Raw genomic sequence first — 22,086 nt, forward strand, 5'->3', positions numbered from 1 at the left:
AGACAATCATGATTTTTCTCTGTTGTTCAAAGGATTTTTTTTATTTCTTATGCAGCAGGTTTTTATTAGTTATCTATTTTATACATATTAGTGTATGTTCAAAGGATTTTTGAATCTTTCTTCATAAGTGATATTTACCTGTAGTTTTCTTCTAATAAATTTATCTTCTTTTACACTAATATGTATAAAATGGATAACTAATAAGAACCTGCTATATAAAAAAATAAATAAAATTCTAAAATTCAAAACAAAAAAAGTTATTTTAGTATCGGGATAATGCTGCCCTCAAAAGATGAGTTATGGAGTATTCCCTCCTTTATTTTTTGTACATTTGGTATTACTTTTCCTTAAATATTTGATAGAATTCCCCAACGAAGACCTTTGGGTCTGTCTTCTTTGTTTTCTAATATAAGCATTTCAAGTTATCAGTTTTTCCTCTAGGCACTGTTTTAGCTATCGGCCACCTGTTTTTACATGTTGTGTTTCATAATCATTCAAATCGAAATGCTGTCTAATTTTCTTTCAGATTTTTATTTTGATTTATGGAATATTTAGAAGTCTGTTTAATTTCTAAATATTTTGGGCTTTTTCAAGTATCTTTCTGTTACTGATTTTTTATTTCATTCAGTTTTCGTCAGAACATATTCTGTATGATGTCTATATGTTTAAATGTATTAAGATTTGTTTTATGAACCAGTATACGATCCATCTTGGTTCTATAGATGTCAGCCAGGTCAGGTTGGTTAATAATGTTCAGGTCTTCCATATTCTTTCTGATTTTCTGTCTAGTTGTTATTATTATCAACAAAGGAGAGGCGAACTTTGCAATGATGATTGTGGATATGTCTGTTTCTTCTTATGGTTCTGTCAGGTTTGCGTCATGCATTTTGAAGCTCTGTAATTATATGCACACAGAAGTTTATGATGTCTCATTTATGAATTGAACAACTTATCAATTCGAAATGTCTTTATCTCTGGTTATTTTTTTTCCCTTTGGTCAACTTTGTGTGAAAGTAATATAGCCATTCCAGCCTCTTTTTTTTTGTGATACGCGGGCCTCTCACTGTTGTGGCCTCTCCCGTTGCGGAGCACAGGCTCCGGATGCGCAGGCTCAGCGGCCATGGCTCACGGGCCCAGCCGCTCCACGACATGTGGATCTTCCCAGACCGGGGTACGAAGCCGTGTCCCCTGCATCGGCAGGCGGACTCTCAACCACTGCGCCACCAGGGAAGCCCTCCAGCCTCTTTTTGATTAATGTTTATGTAGACTATCCCTCTCCTTACTATTACTTTTAACCTGTGACTTTATATTTTATTATTTCATTTTATCTCCTCCCTTGACTAATTAGCTATACACTTGGGTTTGTTTCTATAATGGTTGCTCTAGAGTTTCAAACATGCACCTGAAGCTTATCACAGACTAGCATCAAATGATGTCATACCACTACATTTGTAGTTTTGACTCTTAAAGCAATACTCTTCTGTTTACCCTCTTAGATCCTTTGTGCTATATATATATTTTTTTTTTTTTTGCGGTACTCGGGCCTCGCACTGCCGTGGCCCCTCCCGTTGCAGAGCACAGGCTCCGGATGTGCAGGCCCAGCGGCCGCAGCTCACGGGCCCAGCCGCTCCACGGCATGTGGGATCTTCCCGGACCGGGACACGAACCCGCGTCCCCTGCATCGGCAGGCGGACTCCCAACCACTGCGCCATCAGGGAAGTCCCTTTGTGCTATTTTTATAAAAACATTTCACTTCCCCAAATGTTTTAAATCCCACAATACAGTGTTACTATTTTTGCTTTAAACAGTCAATTATCTATTAAATAAATTTTAAAAAGGTAAAAACATATTTACCACGTACTTACTATTTTCTAGCACTGTATTCCTTTGTGTAGATCCAGGTTTCTTTTTGGTGTCATTTTCCTGCTGTCTGAAGAACTTCCTTTAACATTTCTTGTAGTGCAGGCCTCCTGGAAAAGAATTTCTTGCTTTTGTTTCTTTGAAAAAAGAATTTTTTTCTTATTTTTCACTTATTAAGGATTTTTGCTGGATATAGAATTTTTAACAGGTTTTCTTTCATCACTTCAAAAATGTGTCCAGCTGATGAAAATTTTGAGATCACTCTTTTCTATCTTCCCTTATATGTAATATGTCTTTTTTTCTCTGAATATTTTACAGATTATTCTTTTTATCACTGGTTTTCAGGAAGTTAAGATGTGCCTTGATGTGTTTTTGTTATTGTTGTAACTTTTTTTTTCCTGCTTATAGGCCTCAATTTGCAGCGCTTTAAAAATCTATCCATTTTAAAATGGATGTCAAACACTGGAAGCATTATTTTGCTGAATGTTTGGATTTTGGTTACTTTCTTTTAAAAAGTATGTGAAGTTTGCTTTGGCAGGCAATTAAGTTATTTAAAGATTACCTTGATCTTTACAAAAAATGTTTTAAAGCTTTGTTAGAGAGCAGTGGTGTGGCCTTTACTCTTTGGGTGGTGTAATGCTAAAGCGTAATGTGGTGTCTCTAGTGAATCATCATAAGTGTTCAGCAGGTTCCTTCTATTCTGGCTGCTTGGAACTCAGACCTCCCAGCCTTTGTGAGCTCTGGAAATTGTTCGGCTCATTGCTCCCTAGGAGTTGTTCTTTGCTCAAAATCATGAAATTTTACCATACACAAACAGAGATCAGTATTTAGTTAAAGTCTCAAGAGAACTCAGTAAAGATTTATGGAACTCTTTCCCTGAAAATAACATTTGAAATTAGTTGTATCTCTTTTTTCCCCCGTAATAGTAGTACATCTGTATTCTTAATTTCTGTTTTATGTCATATTGCATTGTGTAGAACATTCAAGAATAATGTTAAATAATGTAGTGATAGTGGTATTTTTGCTGTGTTCTCACTTTAATCTAAATGCTGCTGTGTTTGCTTTTTATCATATTTGCTCTCAGATTTTGATAAATATTCTCTCAATGAAGAAAGTTACACTTCTTATGTAGATAAGAGACTTTTTCTATGACTAGATGAAGTTTATTAGTAAAGGCCCATTTATCATTATATGGTAATTTGAGCATGTGTATGTCCTAAAATCCTGCAGTTTCCATCCTAGAGAAACTATTGTCTTATGGACACAACAGACATATATAACAGTAATCATAGCAGCATTATTTGTAATAAAAAAAACTAGAAATAATTTAATGGAAGAACAAATAAATAGCAGTCTATTAATACAGGATACATCTCTGTGAAGTGGAACTATTTTGAATAGGTAATGGTAACAAGAAATTAGAATCATGGTTACCACTGGAGGTTGGAGAAGTGATGTGATTGGATTGGAGGGACATAATACGGGGTTTCAGTGGTTTGTGTAAGATTCCAGCCTGATGTTGGGTCTGTGGAGATCATTTCATTATTTTTATATCTCAAGTATACATTATCTGTCTTTTCATACATAGGAACTACTGTAGAGAAGCAACTAAATTAAGTAATTTACACTAAGACACATTGCTTATAAATAGGAAGGAATTAACAAGCCACTAATTTGTAAAATTCAACACTTGTTAACTTGTGTTGATAATTCAGTAACAGTAATTTAAACCTAATAACCAAGTTGGTAATTACTCTTTTCTGTCATATACTTATAAAACCAATAGCAGTTTATCATAGAGCAGCCACTCATTTCCAATTTTAGTATCAGTAAATGATAAGTTCAGGATATGACTGTTGGTATAAAATAACAATTTTTAAATGTTGGTAAAAAATAGAAACAAGAAAATATTGCCTATATATTCAAAAATGGAAAATCTCTTAGATTTGTTGAAGATACTTATGACTTCTTCCCTAGGTTAATGTCTTAATGGTCAAGAAAACATGTATTATAGCTTATTAAAGTTATAGAATAAAAATTATTATATAAAATTTAATATTAGTAAAATTTTTATAAAGTGGCTAAGTGTTTTTACAAATAATGTCATAGAATAGTAAAATTTTGACTGTCTCATGTCCATTAAAGTGTATTAAAACGATAATAATCAATTTTCAGGTAGAGATAGGGCGGTACTAGACTCTAGTTGACGAACATGGGCTCTGGAATCAAAACTGCCCTGCTTAACATCCTGGTTCTTCCCTAACTGGTGGTATGACCTTGGGCAAATTGCTTAGCCTTCCTGAACCTTGTTTCTCATCTGTAAAGTGAGGGAAACGTACTTAACCTCACAGAGATACTTTGTAATCATTAAGTGAGATAAATCACATAAAGGCTTTAGAATAGGGCTAGCACAAAATAAATGTTAAATAAATATTAGCAATTATTGTCTAATAATCAACCTGAACTTTCTACAAAGTTTGTAGAACTACCTCACAGGTAATCTTTGTCAGGCTATTGATGAGCTTGGCGTGTGATGTAGTTTTTTTTTTCATTTTCTTAGTAATATAGAGGAATAGGTCAGATACAGAAGCCAAAGAAAGCCAGATGTACGTATTAACATAACACCCACACGTAAAATCACTGTTATATTAGGTTACATAGACTGCATCTTGGGCCACATTATTTTTTCCATTACTCTTAATTCCTTAATTCTGTATTAAACTATATAAGCCTTGCCTTTTTTACAGGCTGTGCAGAATGTATCAGTAATGGAATCTTTATACTCTGAAGTATAACTATGAGGTGGTTCTGCTGTGTTTTACTGTGTTATTTCACTATCATATTGAAAAGCGTTCAGATTCTTTAGCCCTTAATGTGGGGGATTTGATTTGCAGCGTTTTTTTAAAATAAGATATTGATTCAGTATTTCGATGGTTTTATATAGATTCCACAATCATTTTATATGAAGCCTCACTGTATCCATCCAGATTTTCAAAGCTATACCTGATAGTATTTGCTGTGATTTTACTCTTATTAAAGCAAGGAATGGTGATCAGTTACAACTTAACAGTCTTGTTTTTATTTTTAAATGGCTGTTGGTAAATAAATGAAAAACCTTAAAATGAGAAGTATCTATAATCAGAAAAGCACATAGATATAATTCCATTTTGGAGTGAAACAAAATTTGGAGCATACAGGATAAGTTTTTAGGGAATCATTCTTTGCCTTGTATTTTTTGTGTTCATTCTTTTACCTGTGTAAGCTCTGTTATACGTTTACGGTGTGAGTACCTTAAAGGCCAACAACCTTGTCATTTGCCTCTATAAAATACACATGTAAATTTTCGCAGCTGTAATTTTCATTTCCCCAAAATGCCATTCACCAAGGGCTCTCTGTATGTGTTTTCTCTTCCTTAAAAGCTGCTCCATGTACACTCGTTAAGGTAACCTTGACTTTAGTCCTCAGATAATTCATCCATTAATTCTTGTGAAGCTTTGCCTTTTACTGCCTTCTGACGATCCCCAATCCTCACCTCCAGCACACTTTAGACACATACCTGTTGTATAATTGTTAATGTAGCTATTTCGCTTCACCCTTGACCATGAACTCTTTGAGGGCAGGGGCCATGTCTTTTTTTTTATGCCCAGGACGCACCATAAGGGCTCATATTGAGGAGTCCAATAACACAGCCCCCAACCCTGCAGTGACCACTGTAGTTTTGCTTACTCTTTCACAAGCATTTGACACTTGTGCTGCGTAAGTTAGATCTGTTTTGTTCAAAAATTAAACGTAAAATTGCCCTAAAACAATTTTAAGTTAAAAAAAAATTAGTGAAACATTTCACACCAAAAAAGAGCAATACCAGGTCTACTCTTACTTTTCTGCTACACTGTATTCCTTGAATTCTGAAACACACTTTTTGCCTTTCTTCTCTAGGTGAAGCCTTGAAAGGAAAGATCACAGTGCACAAGAATAAGAAAGATCCACGGTCTCTCATTGTGACCCTCACATTGGATAATTCAACTCAAACTTACGGTCTCCAGTGAAAAGGCCACAAAAGCACTACTCTGCAGTTTTTGTTGTAGGGGAGGGGTGGAGAGGGAGGGGAGGGAGGGTTTTATGTGAGCGCATGGATGATGGGTCCTTTCCTGAGCCTCCTCAGTAGGAGAGAAGCAGCATGGCAGGAATCTGAGGATGCAGCTAAGGAGGGCACTGCCTGATCCTGGTGATCCACCGCCATAATCACATTCTTGGAAGTCTGGTCAGTGAGATTTAACCAAATGTAACCCCTACATTGAGTTTCCCTGTATTGAAAGTCATTTAAATTGGCCTAAATTTGGAACAGAGATAGTCTTTTGTTGTTTTAAATAAGTTTCTTACTATAAATTTTAAATACTGGTAATTGAATAGTTATTTGGATGTTGTTTTATTAAACTAGTAACTGTGTACAAGGTATTACATATTTTATTGCAGATTTCCTTTCTGAGGAGTCGTTTTAATTGTATTTGCTAGAATATCAGGCTATAATACATTAAAAGAGCAAGCATAAGGGACTAAAATATGGAAACAAGACCACACGAATTGTATTTGAGGACAGCTTAGTTGATTGCCACATAATTCTGTTCTCATTTTTTAGCTTCTTCTCTCTTTGCAAATATTCTTGAGTCATATAGTTTTCTAGTATTGCCCAGGAAATCTAGTTTCAATGCATTTACCCTAGGTTTCATAAAAGTTTTTAAAGATTGGGATAAATATGTACTTATTTACTAATACTTTTTTCAAACTAGATTTATATGCAATTTAAACATGTAACAGTTAATATACTTATATCACTCTATACAATTGTGTCATTTACAATTATTGACTCAGTTTGAAGCGCAGAACAGAAAACATTCAATTAAATGTATACAACAACTATTAGCATTATAAAGTGACATTTCAATATATTAAAGCCTTTTATAAAATCAGAAGCATTTAAAACAAGTCTTAACAAAGGAATCATTTTTAAGATAACGGAAATTTTAAGGAGAAGTGGGTCACATGCTTCTTTGCAGTTCACCAGCTGGTTCTTTTTCAAAACAAGACACACACAAGGCAGCATAGTTAAGTGTTGAGAAGCATGAGCTCTGGAGCCAGTTCAGGCCTTGGCTGCAGCTCTTACTTCCTGTGTAATCTTAGGTTCCTTAACCTCTCTCCCCCTCCGTGAATGTTGCCAATTCATAAACTGATACATTTCAACTGTTGATACTTAGATCAGTGCCTGGCACATAGCAAACAGTCAATACATGCTAGGTGATATTAATTATCATCATCATACAGACAGGGACCCCTTCCAAAGAATATATGACATCGACATTAGATCAGTTTGTGAATTGTCAACCTTATCAGATACTACACTAGTACGTGTGTGGGAAGATTACAACAGAAATTAATATTTAATGTAGGAAAAACTGTATCAAAAAGAAATTGTCTTTTGGTCTTTATTAGAAAATTGGACTTATAGCAATGGGAAGAATAACCCCTTCAAATTATGATATTTCAGATCTTAGTCTAAGTCTTCCTTCATAAGCATGATTTCTCTTGTCACTGGGCTAAACTAGTTAGCTTGTTTTCACCATGATTTGAATTCAGACCATTACTGGAAATGTGTAGTGCTGATAACATAGCACAGAGTACTTTAAATTTTTGTCTGGAATGGCTTCACATACAAATTTGAGTAGGGTGGGATGATAAAACAAAAATAAGCCCGTAAGATTTACCATTAAATTTTTAAAGTAACCAAAATTTACTTTTTTCTTTTTTATAAGTGCATAACAGATACTTTCTACTATTTAAAAGAGTACTTCTCAAAAATGATTTCTTATTAAAACTCTTGTTTGATTTTTAGGGGATTTTCACCCAGTGGCTCTACTGATTTTCTTCTATTGGTTATAAGTAGTCTAACCATAGTTAGTGGATCTCTGTTCTTTTCAGTTAGCCTTTCCAGGCTGGAACATTCTAATTTGTGTAACTAAACATCTTATGAGATGTGAGAGTCCAAATATTAACTCTTTGATTAGAATTTCAGCCATTAAACTGTTGTAGAAATTAAGTACTTTATAGCCCTTACAGTGATAAATGCAATTTTCTTTCATGCTGTGGCAGATGGGCATTTATGGTTAGCAGTTTGCTCTGTCCCAAGGATCTTATTCCCATTAAGAAAATACATTTTTCTCCTATTTTCCTTTGTGAAAACTAACATTGTAATTTTGTAATGTGTGGGGTTCACACGATTAGTCATCTCTGTTTAGTAGAGCAGTATTTTCTAAAAAGAGCAGTTTGAAAGGAATGTTCCAAGAAAACAACTGAGAATGTACAGTGGTGGCACAGTGAAGGTGGTTAATACGTAGCCTCAACTGCTAGGAACACACTTCAGAATGAATCAGAGAGCTGTCAGAAAACTGAAATAATTTCTGTTTGGGGAGGAGGGCAAGGCTCCACAGAATTATTTGCTTTCTTATCACTTAGTCTAGAGTAACAGTCTGGTTCACCTGTGTCTCGCAGCATTCTACCTGTCACTTCTTTTCTTTTTTTTTTTTAAAGATTTGTTTATTATTTATTTATTTTACTTATTTTTTGGCTGCATCGGGTCTTAGTTGTGGCACGCGGGATCTTAGTTGAGGTGTGCCGGATCCTTCGTTGCGGCACGTGGGCTCTTTGTTGCAGTGTGCGGGCTTCTCTGTAGTTGTGACAAGCAGGTTTTCTCTTCTCTAGTTGTGGCACACAGGCTCCAGGGTGTGTGAGCTCTGTAGTTGTGGTGCGCGGGGTCCAGAGTGCATGGGCTCTGTAGTTGGCAGCACACAGGCTGTCTAGTTGAGGCGCGCAAGCTCGGTAGTTGTGGCATGCGGGCTTAGTTGCCCTGCAGCATGTGGGATCTTAGTTCTCTGACCAGGGATGGAACCCGCCTCCCCTGCATTGTAAGGCTGATTCTTTACCACTGGACCACCAAGGAAGTCCCTACCTCTATCACTCCTTAAAAAGGAATATTTAGAATGTATTGTGTGACATTGCTGATTTGAGATCAGTCTAGACTAATCTCACCAATCAGGCTATCAAGTGGAGGAAGCAGGGTAACAGTACAGCTAAGATCATTCAACAGGAAAAATTAAAACAGGATGAGGCGCCACTTGGCTTCCACTGGCCATTTGGTAAGCTTCTAGGCCATAACATACCCAAAACGTCCAGGTGTTCAGATTTTCCTGTGTAGTGGAATATCTCAAAAATATATATCAAGTATGCAGTACTGTCATAGAGTTTCAATCCGTTATGAAAGGCAGGGTAAGTAAGATAGCTGAAGTCAAGCATTGTCTACCTCAGGGTCGGTAAACTACAGCTTCAATCTCAATATTAAGTACCATTCTCACTACCTATCTTTTATGCTCACTCTCTTTAGTATCCTAATTCCAGTAATCCTGCAACTGCACCAAGACCAAAATCCACTGATACAGATCACATTTTCACTGTCCCTCACCTCTTCATGTGTACATTTCCCACTTTGCCCACCTTAAAATCCATAATCCATCATTATAAGCACTGTTTCTGCATGTCTCCCCTGTGTCATCAGGTTTTCCCTTTACTGCTCTGTGATCAACATACAAATAGGCTATTATTTATCCTACGTTAAAAAACATTTCAACTCCACTTCTCCCTCCTGCTGTTGTGTCATTATCATTCTCACTACCTATCTTTTATGCTCACTCTCTTTAGTATCCTAATTCCAGTAATCCTGCAACTGCACCAAGACCAAAATCCACTGATACAGATCACATTTTCACTGTCCCTCACCTCTTCATGTGTACATTTCCCACTTTGCCCACCTTAAAATCCATAATCCATCATTATAAGCACTGTTTCTGCATGTCTCCCCTGTGTCATCAGGTTTTCCCTTTACTGCTCTGTGATCAACATACAAATAGGCTATTATTTATCCTACGTTAAAAAACATTTCAACTCCACTTCTCCCTCCTGCTGTTGTGTCACTATTGTAGCTTCCCCTTTACATTGAGACCACTCAGAAAGACTTGTTGATGTTCACTGTTTTGTCTCTTCCCATTATTTTTAAGTATACAGTGTAATGAGTTTTGACAAATGTATGCATATAATCAGCATTCTATTAATATTTAGAACGTTTCCTTCACAGCAGAAAGTTTCCGTGTGCCACTTTGCAGTCAATACTTAGCCCTACTCTCCTCCCTGGGCAAACACTAATCAGACTTCTATCAATATAAATTTGTTTTGCCTGGTTTAGAACTTCATATAAATGGAATCATGTAGTATGTACTCTTTCATTTCCAGCTTCTTTCAGCACAGTGTTTTTTGAGATTCATCCATGTTGATATGTGTCAGTAGTCTATTTTTTTATTACTGGATACTATTCCACTGTATAAATGGGATTCTGCTCATTTGTTTATCCATTCACCTGTTGTCGAACACTTAGACTGTTTCCAGGTTGAAGCTGTTACAAATAAAGCTGCTGTGAGCATTTGTATAAAAATCTTTCTTGAGCCCACTCTCACCAGAACTTCTGCCTCCACAACTCCATTGAAACTACTCCAAGGTCACCAGTGAACTACATGTTGCTGATTCCAGTGACCAGTTCTCAGCCCTCATTTTACTTGCCTTACTAGCAGTACTCAATGCCGATGATCCCTCTCCTGGAAATGCTGGGCTTGGCTTTCCCTCCTTCCTCCTTGGCCACTCTTCAGTTTCTTTTGTTGGCTTTCTCTTCACCTTTGACATGTTGGCACCTTGGTCCTGGGATCTCTCTTCTGTCCATCTTCCCTCTTTTGGTGATTTCATCAAGTCTTATGGTTTTAAATACCAATATCTAAATGTGTATCTCCAGCCATCTTTCTTCCACTGCAGTCTGTATCCAGCTGCTCAGATGACGTCTCTAGGTGTCTCATGGGCATCTCAAAATTAACATTCAAAACTGAATTTCTGATCTTCCCCAAACCCTGCTGTCTTCCTCCATCTCAGTAATGGAACTTCATCTTTCAGCAGTAGCTCAGGCCAGAAAACTTGACCCCTTTCTTTCACTCCACATCCAAGCTGGGCAGCAAATCTTATAGAATCTTCCTTCAAGCTACAGCCAGAACCAAAATAGATCTCACTACTTCCACTCCTGCCACGCTGGTCCAAACTGCTATCATCTTTCATCTCGATCACTGGTTCTCAAAATGTGGTCAACACACCCCTAGTGACGCCAAAAAAACCTCTTACAGGAAGTCCAGGAGATCAAAACTGTTTTTGCAATAGTATTAAGACAGTGTTTGCCCTTGTCACTGTATTAATATTTACACTAATGGCACGAAAGCAATCGTGGGTAAAATTGCTGGGCCCCTAGCACAAATCAGAGTACCAGACTATCCTAGTAGTCACTGTATTCTTCACTACCACGTGCTCTCATTAAAATGTCCTCATGAAGCTGTAAAAAATATTAATTTCATTAACTCTTGACCCTTGAGTACATGTCTTTTTAAATTCTATATGATACTAATCAAGCACTTTTATTGCATACTACAGTAACAATATTTGTCCGCAGGAAAAGCAGTTGTGTGATTGAGTTGTGAGCTGAACCAGTCACCTTTTTCATAGAACATCATTTTTACTTGAAAGAATGACTAACAAACTATGACATTGTCCTGCAAAAGAAAAAAGTGAACTTACCACTTCAAATAAGACAACTGATAGAATTTGTTGCTAGTTTCAAGTTTTTAAGCTAAAATTAGAATTTTGGAAAACATTTATCTACCACCATGAGCTTGAAGGCTTCCCAGTTCTTCCAGACTGAGATAAATGGTATAGGGAGGAAAACCTCTTTTTTCCTCTACCATTTTAAGTTCTCAACTGAGACTTCTGTAACAAAAGACAGATTAACAAGAGGAAAGCATATGAATGTATTTAATACAAGTTTTTATGAGACACACAAGCCTTCATAAGGAAGTAAATGAAGACCTTAAGAAACAATTAAACCTGAGTGTTTTTATGTTAGGTTTGATGAAGAGTGGGAAGCCTTGGGAAGATGTAGTAGGACAAAGGTGAGCTGAATTTAGTAAACCGGGAAACAGCAAGGCCCGATTGTTGGATTCTTCCGGGCAGCCCTGTGCCTTCGGAGATAAGGATGTGCCTTTCCTCTGGGTACAGGGAGGGCACCTATCACATGATGGTTTTATGACCTGCTTCAGGGGAAGGTCAGGAGGTCCTTCCTGAAGGTGGAAGAAATAAGAACAAATCGATGTTTATTCTCATAGCCTCTGTTGAGCACTGTGGGTTCACCTGTTTGCTGAGAAGCAACAGGTCATAAGCAGACTAACAAAATAGAAAAGAAAAGAAAGAATCTTCCTTCACCTGCCATTTCTCAGATTTTTTCAGCTTGAAATATTCACTATGCCATGGTGCCATATCTGGAGGTAGCATGTTCTGAACCTGGACAGTGGTATAATGACTGATTTTTGACACTGTGTAATGAAATGTGTCAACATTTGGAAGATCTGCATAATTCAGTGAACTGATATTCCCCACTCACCAAATTGCATAATGCTAATAATATCCATTCAAGGGGCAAGATAAACTACTTGTCATGTTTGGGTTTAGTATTGAAGATTATCTATGTGAGGCCATATTTTCTTCATATACCTCAACCAAAACAACATTTCATAGCAGGCTGAATGCAGAAGCCACTATGATAATCCAGCTATGTTATTCTAAACCAGATAATAGAGATTTGTAAACATGCTAAACACCACCACTCTTGTCACTAAATATTGTTTTGAAAAAATATAGTTATTTTCATTAAAAAATGTTATTTCTGTGTGTGGGTTTATTATTCAGTGAATTAATCCAGGACTATAAATGTTTCTCAGTTTTAATTTCTAATATAATAGCTAGCAGTAGATGTAATCCACATAAACAGAAGCTCTCTGGGGTCCTTAATAATTTTTAAGAATGTAAGACCCTCCTGTTTTACTCTGATTTTGACCCACCGCACCCTGCCCCTATCTGTTCTCAATACATCAGCTGAAGTAATTCTCTCAAGACGTAAATCAGATTGTTATTCCTTTACTCGAAACACTCCCAAGAAGCTTCTCATCTCCCTCAGAATAAAAGCATAAGTCCTTACATTCACCTGCAAAGCCTTACACAGCCTCACATCCCATCACTTACTTCTCTGAAGCATTCCCTACTGCTCCCGCATGGACCCACCTCCAGCCACCCTGGCCTTGCCCTCCTTCCTCACCCTAGTTCTCATGCTGGAAGGCACACTTCCGGCTGAGGCTCTTCCTTCTGCCTAAAAAGCTCTTCTCTCCAGTTGGTCCCCTGACTTATTCCCTTGTTTCCTTCAGGTCTGGCCTCAAAAGTCAGTTTCTCAATGAGACTTCTCTGGCCAGCGAATTTAAAGTTGTACAACCCACACTCACGCTCCCAATCCCCTCCCCCTCTTTTATTTTTCTCTTGGCTCTTATTGCCATCTAATATACTATTTTACCAATTTATCTTTTTTATTTTCTTTCTCCCTCCACTAGAATGTAAGCTCCAGGAGGACAGGGATTTTTGTCCGTTTTATTAACTGCTGTATTGTGCCCTGGCACATAGTAGGACCTCAATAATTATCTGTTGGATTAAAAAATGAATGCAGGGAATTCCCTGGTGGTCCAATGGTTAAGACTTGGCGCTTTCACTGCTGAGGCCCAGGTTCAATTCCTGGTCAGGGAACAAAGATCCTGCGAGCCACACGGCCAAGAAAAAAAAGAAAAATGCAGCATTTACTGGCCAGTCATCCAAGACTGGTGGTTTGCTACAATTAACCAATGATACAATGCTGGTTTATCCTAATTATCTATGAATTATTTTTGCCTTTCTGAGTTAGGAAACTTCTTGCATATCAGTTGTACATATTTAAATGTTTCTGTTTTTTCACCCACCCTGATGTTTTAAAATTTCAGAGCCTAAGACTCATATGGTTTTGAGCCCGCAGAAGAGCCCTGGGTTTGCATAGGGATGAGTCATTTAGTTGACATACACACATTTACATAGTTTTTAATTGACTTGCATGTTCATCCTTTGCAAAAAGTACATAATTTTGTATATTTCAGAATTGTCAAAGACTAATTCTGCTGTTTGGTAAGTGTGTGGAAACTGCAGAGATATAGTTTAAACTTCTTTTAAAAGATCAAATTATTTCTAAAACAATGCTGTTTTCCTTATTTATGAATTAGTAGATACGGAAACAAGGACAAAATTATAAGTCACTCTCAAAATCTCTTCAATGCATGGCTACGTAAACTAATAACATTCATAATAGGAATATTTTAGCTAATGAGAAATCTTGACCATAAATTTTCAAAATCTTACAGAGTTTTATAACAACAGTGACAGCAAGGATTTTTTCAAGTCATGTTTTTGTCTCCATCTCTATCCTAAAGGATGTTGAAAGAACAAAATGTCTTGTGTGGTTTAAGCAGTGCCTTTGGAATGTTTTCTGAAAGCAAACAGCACATTTTTCCCCGTCGGTGACTGGAGCAGAGACCACATGAACGTGAATGTAGCCCCAGGTCATTCTTTCATTAGTGTGTGTGTGTCTCCAATGACCCTCCTGCTGGGAACCCTAATAGGATTTCTTCCCCTTACACCTTTGTCTGCCCTGGCTTCTCACACTGTTCTATGGTGTTTGGTTTAATGAGGCAACTCCTGTGATTAGGGGGGTGGGGGGGGAGCCTTTTTCCTTAAATAGATACAAGGATAGCTGAGGGAATTCAAAATTATGTTCTGTGTTTCTTACCATTATATGTGACCCAACATTTGATGACAGACCTGAGTATGCTGAACCAGGAAGATGACAGTAGTCACTTAATCTCAGGTCTCAGCCATGGCTGGGCAGGTTGCATGTCACAGAATAGGCTCCATCTAGCCTTCATAATGTGGAAAGACAGAAGACACTACCTGGGAGTGGAAAGGGGTGGGTGCAGAAAAGCAGAGGAGAAAGTAGGAACACTAAAATTTTTCTGATGAAGTAACAACTTGAAATACAATCTAGTGTCGATGGGATAAGCAATAAAATCTATGTGTAAGATGTCTGAAGTAACCAATTATGAAAATTGGAAGGGTAATAGATGCTGGGAAGGTTAGGGTAGTATAAGTAAGTAAAACCCTCTTCTGCTGTAGAGAAAGGTAATAACAGATACTGCCTAAAATGGATGTATCAAAAATAGAGTTATAAATACATTATTTAAGGATTTAAAGGTGACGGCAAGAAATATTTAAAACAAATTGTTTAACAAATTAAAAGAGGTTGGTTCTGGGGAGGAGGAGTGGGGTTGAAGAGGACTGGGAAAAGGGAATCTTGTTTTATTATTATGATCTCTTACAGTCTTTGATTTGATAACCAAGTGTGTATGTGTAAATACATACATATACATACATGTCTGCTAGGTAATAAAGGTAAAACATTTGAAATTGAGCCAAAACTAGTGACTTCTCTGGTAGTCCATGGAGAGGTGGAGCAGTGTCTGGGATGTCCGGCTCGGGTCTGATTCAGTACATCGGCTTCGGCTGTTAGCCTTGTTCAGATGTAAATGATGCACAGAGGCTTAGAACGGCCTGCACTGATCCTGGTGTCTCAGCCTTGATGTTGAGATTTGGATGAAAGACAAGTAAAAAAGGCTCATGATAATAAAGAGCATTACTAAGTGCAATCTCAAAAAACTGAGTTATTTGCACATCCTTCGGATGGCCTAGAGAAATCGTCCTATCCTAGTTTGGTTACCTACAGAGAATTATGGACACAAAGTAGCTCTGCGGAGCAGGGAGACCCTTTCTCGGCCTCAGCTCTGTATCAAGTCCCACTTGGGAAAGAGAAATCTTGATTTTATGCTTGCTGCTTATGCTGGAGGTGGAAGAGAAACATAACTCTTCAGAGCTCGTTAGTCCAGAAATTTCCTTATTTTTTCCTGCTGGTGGTTTTAACCACTTGTTCCCAAATGCAGGTCCACGTGTCCTGGGGAGCTTTATTTAAAATGCAGATCCCTGGACATCACCCTGGAGATTCTCATGCTGTAGGTCTTGAGGAGCACTTGGAAATCTGTAGTGATTCTGATGTGCAGCCAGGTGTGAGAACAACTGCTTTAATCCAGTCTAGTTATGTAACCCTCACAAACCACCTGGAGAAATAGAAGATCAAAGTTCAAAGACATTGAGTCATTTTCTCAAAATTGCACTTACAGTGAAGTTAGTATTTTAAGCATATGTGTCTGCTGTGGTGTGCTGGTAAATGTCTAACAGCCAGTTCTACAAAAACAGACCTCCTCCCCTTCAAAAGAGCTCTGATTTGGAGTCCTTGACAAATTTTGGTGGTGTAAATACTCTTCCCATGGCTGACTTCAAGCTACCAACATGATGTCACTGAACTTGGAGGTGGGAAGAGATGCTTAAGAGATCCTAGATATTTTCACCATGTAGACACAACCTTAACATCAAGGACCTACTGTAAAAAATGTATTTATCTATTTTAAATATAGCAGTATGTACATGGTAATCCCAAACTCCCAATCCATCCCTCCCTACTGTTGAGATTGGTATAGTGTAGGCCCTAAGAAGTGCTGAGGGAAAGAGACCTGATAACCCTGACCCAAAGTTTCCTTTTTTGTTAAACAGCATTCAGCTGATCCTGCAGAATCAGTGTTCCTTAGAATCCACTTGGGGACAAGCTGTGCATTTGGGGAAATTCTAGCAAATTGATTAAAGCACAGACTCTGGAGACAGACCACTTGAGTTTGAATCCTGACTCCACCATTAACTAGTTGTGGGTCCTTGGGCAAATATAACCTTCTTGTCTCGGCTTCCTCAGACATAAAATAGGTATAATAATACAAGCACACCTTGCCTTGGAGATATTGTGGGCTTGGTTCCATACCACTGCAATAAATTAAGTCATATGAATATTTTGGTTTCCTAGTGCATAAAAAAGTTATGTTTACACCATACTGTAGTCTATTAAGTGTGCAATAGTATTATGTCTTAAAAAATGTATATACCTTGATTTAAAAATACTTTATTGCTAAAAAATGCTAACCATTCTCTGAGCCTTCAGTAAGTTATAGGGGTAATAGCAAAAATCAGTGCTCACAGATCACTATAACAAATATTATAATAATGAAAAAGCTTGAAATGTTGTGAGAATTACCAAAATGTGACACAGAGACACAAAGGAAACAAATGCTCTTGGTAAAATGGTGCCGATAGACTTCCTCAACACAGGTTACCCCGGACCTTCAATTTGTAAAAAAAAATGCAATCTCTTCGAAGTGCACTAAAGTGAAGTGCACTAACATAAGGTCTACCTGTAATACCTATTTCATGTGGTCGTTGCAAAGAGTGAGTGAACGCACATGTAAAGTGCTTAGGGCAATGCCAGGCATCTAAAAAGCGATATGTAGATAAAAGCTTTTAGTGTCATGTTATTCTCATACCACTAGGCTTCCAGCCCAATCATTCCAGTCTCCCCAACTGTCAGGTTTCCTGTCAAGCAATCTGGAAGAAGGCAAAGGGATGGGAAGGAAGGGTCTCTTGACATTCTTTTCTGACATCAAAGCATCTCTAGCCACACTAGAGGGATATATGATTTGCCATTTTCTTCCCAGAACCTGCCAACTGGGACTGTGATTTTAGATGTACATGTATTTAAATAAAAATGCCCTTAACTAGAAACCATTTAGATATCCCATGACATTGGTTACAGAGAACTTTTCCCTTGCATTAAAAAGAATACTAGTGAGTTTGTACTAGGCCTCTTCCTTCTGAGTCAGCATCATTAGGAGCAGGAATTGTCCCCCTTCACAGAAGACTGGTTCCAGGTTCCGACCTTCCGTAGCTATCTCACATCCGTAGCTTCTTCCCAGTCAGGTGAAGGACATGAACCCTTCCATTTTTTTGCCTTCTTGCCAACTTAGCTGATTTTATTCTGCTCAGTAAAGGGGATGGTGGTGAGGTAACAGCATACAGAATTCCATAAGAGTTGGCTTAAGAGAAGCTAGCAGTGACTTCATCCTAGTTTTGTGAAAATCTGATTTTATTTGAAAAAGAGTGTGTTGAGGTTAAGAGCATGAAGAAGTCATTCAAAAAATATATATCTAAAAGACCAACAAACAAAAATATTTCTAACCTCACTAGTAATCAAAGAAATGTAATAAAGTTAAGATGTCATATTTCTTCTATCAGAGCAAAGATTTTTTTTTTAATTGTTAAAACCTAGTAGCGGCAAAAGTGAGGAAATAAGCACTTGATTGCGCTGTTATTCGGAGTATACAATCTTTTTGGAATAATATTAGATAATATGCCTCAAGATTCGAAATGCATATGCACTTTGCCATAGCAATTTGACTTTAGAAATTTATGACAAGAAGGAATTGGACATGTAAACAAAAGTGTATGTTCAAAGAGGTTCAAAATGGCTCATAATAATAAAAAACTGGAAAGCATACTAATTATCTATGTGATAGATTGAATGGTTGGTCTTCTTCACCCTAATCTGCACATGTCTTCATTGTAAGCAAAGTTTAGACTTGGCCATGTGGTAAGCTTTGGTCAATGGTACGTGGGCAGAAGTGACATTAAGCCTAAACTTTAAGAGACTTCAAGTGTTTCTGCTTTCCCTCCTTTGTTTTTGTATTCTCCCTAGCATGCCTCAGTTGGCTCTTTGGCCCCAGAAAGAGGATGAGAGACACATGGAGAAGAGCCATCTTTGCCAGCCTATAGATAGAGCAGCTATAGACTGAAGCAGAACAGCCCAGCTGAGGCCAGGCTAGCTCAGCCAAGCTCCAGCCAACCTGCAGACGTGTGATATATGTATGGAATTTATATAGAATATGTATAATTTATATAGAATATGTATATTGCTTAAAATTTTTTAAGCCACTGAGTTTGGGGATGATTTGTTATGTAGCAGTAATTAACCAATACAGACCATCAATAGACCGTAATATGTTATTATATGGTAAACCATACTACAAAACTGTTATAAATGGTGATATGATCTATATTTACTGACATGAAAAGATGTCTATTCAATATTGTTAAGTGAAAGAAATAAGATTTCAGAACACTAGGCACAATTACACGCACAAACATACATAGATGTAAGAAAGGATGTTTTGCAGTGCTGACTTCTCAGGGCGGCAGTCAGGAATCAGGAAAAAATTGTTTTTCTTTTCTCTATAGTTTTGTTTATTGTTTGATTTTATTTTTCAAAGAGCATCCACCTGTTTTGTAATCGGAAATAGGGTAATGGCAATAATTATCATACGTACTGAGAGAACAAGAAGATGAGCCTTTGTAGAATAAAGAGAAATGCAGTTAGGAAAAGAGGAGCCCAGATTACATGCAGCCTTGAAAGGTGGCTAGAGTTCAGATTTGATGTATAAAGAATTAGAAGTAGACGTAATAATAGTTAGCATTGATTATTGCTTATGCTAAGTATGACGGTAAGTGTACTGTCTCACTTGGTCCTCATAGCAATCTTACGAGGTCAGAGTTTTAACTTTTCTTACTTTACAGAAAAAGAAACTGAGGTTCAGAGAGGGTAAATACTTTGCTGTGGCTCACACAGCTTGGATCTGAACCCAAGTCTGTGTCCAGAGCTCATCTTCTCTCCAGTATACACGCTTATTCTCACTGCATGGCTTTGAGTGGAAGGAGGACATGGAGGAGTGACCAGGAAGCGCCAGGTATGGAATCCAAATACCCGAGGGACTGTGGGTAAAGGATAAGTAGAGAGTGTTAGAGGATAGGTCACAGAATCAGCCAGAATGAGAGGTCAGATCCTACCACTGCAGTTAGGAGCTGAGTAATTGTGCACCAGTTACTTAGGCCCCTCCAGCTCTGGCTCTATCCTTCCATGAAAACATAGAATAAATAATAAATGCCTTCTTCCTGCTCACAGGAATTACTTCAGTGCCTGGCATAGAAGACACCAATAAGTGATTGCTAATATTTTAACATAAGTAAAGGCACTTTGGAAACTATAAAATGCCAGTCAGATACTAATAGTTGCTATCTGTAATTTGAATGATCACAATAGTTAAAGGAAATTGATCAAGTCGGCTGAGGCGAGATTGGAGTTGCCTGAGAGACGGCTCGCCTGACCTGTGAGTGTCCTGATGGACTCGGCGACGGGCTGGCAGTGGGGATGCCTGTCAGGCAGGGGAGACATTCCAGTGGAAGAATCCACAAGAATTGGCAACTGGCCGGTAACTGAAGATGCATGAATGTGACAAGTTTAAAAGGCTGCCAAGGTTTCAGACCTGGAAAAATAGTGATGATCTTGATGAAGAAAGCTTCATTCTCAGTTTGTGGGAAATGTTTAAAAAGTCAGGGAAAAACTCTGTGAAGGATTTGTTCACTCATTCATTCATTCACAAATACGTATGGAGCAGTTGCCATGTGCCCGGCACTGTAGTCTACTCAAGCAGATTACGGTGTGTGGTAAGGGCGGCGGGGGACAAATATTAATCAAACAAGCACACAAATCAGTGTAAAATATGCCTCTGATACAGGGGGTGATGGAAGCACAGAGCTGGAAAATGTTTCCTGAGAAAGTGATGATTCAGCTGAGATCTGAAGGAGACTAGAAACCTGAACAGAGTTTAGCTCAGGCTGTTACTTTGTAGATGTGCAGATGAGCTGTCCCAGAGGCCATTTATATCTTGCCATGTAAATCAGAGGTTCTCAAACTTGAGTGTGCACTTGAATCATGCTGAGGGCTTCTTAATACACCAGCTTCTGCGCCTTGCCCTCAAAGTTTCTGATTCCGTGGGTCTGGGTGGGGCCTGAACACGTGTGCGTATCTAACAAATTCCCAGGTGATGGTGATGCTGCTGATCTGGGGGCCACCCTTTGAGAACCGCGATGCTAAGTGAACAGCCACACCACCTCTTGCCAATTCATAGTTCAAAACATGAGCAACTTCTAACAAATGTTTCCCAGGTTGCTCACCACAAAAATCAATTTCCAAAGTCTTTGGGTTGAAATGTTTTTACACCAGGTTGAGCGTTAACATTACATGTTCAACCTTTCTCTTTACTGAAAAAAAAATAAACAAATATGGCTGTAGTCATAGAATCACCCTGCAGTTAGCTCTGGGTGAACAAATGTCAAAGCCCTGCAAACAACTCTAATGGAATCTTTGAAGGGAGAAGATGAGTGCCTGGCCTCTGAGACCGTCCTGAGAGGCAGAGGGCTGCTTGAGTGCAGAGCCAGACAAGGCACATGCTGGGGGGAGTGGGCTGGTTTGGGATGATCCTGTAATTGATGGCATAGGAATTGTGTTTCTTGGAGGTTGGGAAAAGGGGAGCCTGCCAGCCACCAGCTACTAATATATTTTAATACTTAACAAAAAAAAACCAGTCTTTAAGATTACACAAGTCATGCACAACTATGTCACCTTTCTAAAGAAACCAGAGCAGTAAAGATAAGGCCTCTCCAACACTGATCCTTCTCTCCCTTTCCCCAGAACTAATTTATATTGTCAATTTGGCATTTATGTTGCCAGGCTCTCTTCTATACAGTTTCTATGGGAACAATTGATTACTGTTTCCTGTGATGGTATCATACTCTCTTGTTTCACAACTTATCCTTTTTTCACCCATGGGTATGTGCTATGGATTTTTCCATGTCAGTACATATCTCCACCAGACTCTTCTTAATTTTTGCATATTACTGCGTAACAGAACAAATGAGGTTTACTTATAGACCAGCATTGAAGTGGCTTCCTCTCCTTCCATTTTTTGTTGTTGTTTTGTCTTGTTTTTCAATGATGACAAACAGTGCCTGAGGCACCATTCTTTATGTGCCTCCCTATAGGCAGGTGTGGGTGTTCCTCTAAGGGACAGATTGGGAAAGAGAACCACTGAGTCCCAGTATTTGAAGGATTTTTTTTAACCTTTTAACAGATACTGCCAAACTGCCTCCCCCTCCCACTAACAGGGTCACTGCTTTTCCCTTCAGCAGGCTGCTCATGTCACCAGGTCTCACACAGTCCCATGAAAGCAGCTTTTCTAGCTTCTGCCTGTCCTGGAGGGCTCAAACCCGAGTCTGTGGGACCAGGCTGAGGATCCAGAGCTGAGCAGACACACACACCCTCACCTCCCCAACCCCGTTTTTCCCCTTCAACTCCAGCCACATTTCAGGAGTAGG

At 38.3% G+C, this 22,086-nt stretch overlaps 1 protein-coding gene across 2 annotated transcripts in view; it reads left to right on the forward strand.

The window, feature by feature from the left end:
- PRMT3 (protein arginine methyltransferase 3) overlaps positions 1 to 5,939 on the forward strand; it is a 131,729-nt gene extending 125,790 nt beyond the window's left edge. For both annotated transcript variants that reach the window (XM_024764690.1, XM_024764691.1), the window contains one exon: positions 5,797 to 5,939. In XM_024764690.1, coding sequence (XP_024620458.1) covers positions 5,797 to 5,906 — 110 coding nt within the window. In that variant the 3' untranslated portion in view covers positions 5,907 to 5,939. The remainder of the gene's footprint in view (positions 1 to 5,796) is intronic.
- Positions 5,940 to 22,086: the final 16,147 nt, after the last annotated feature.

Source organism: Neophocaena asiaeorientalis, unplaced genomic scaffold (assembly GCF_003031525.2).
Source record: "Neophocaena asiaeorientalis asiaeorientalis breed wild unplaced genomic scaffold, Neophocaena_asiaeorientalis_V1.1 scaffold230, whole genome shotgun sequence".
Classification (NCBI taxonomy): domain Eukaryota; kingdom Metazoa; phylum Chordata; class Mammalia; order Artiodactyla; family Phocoenidae; genus Neophocaena; species Neophocaena asiaeorientalis.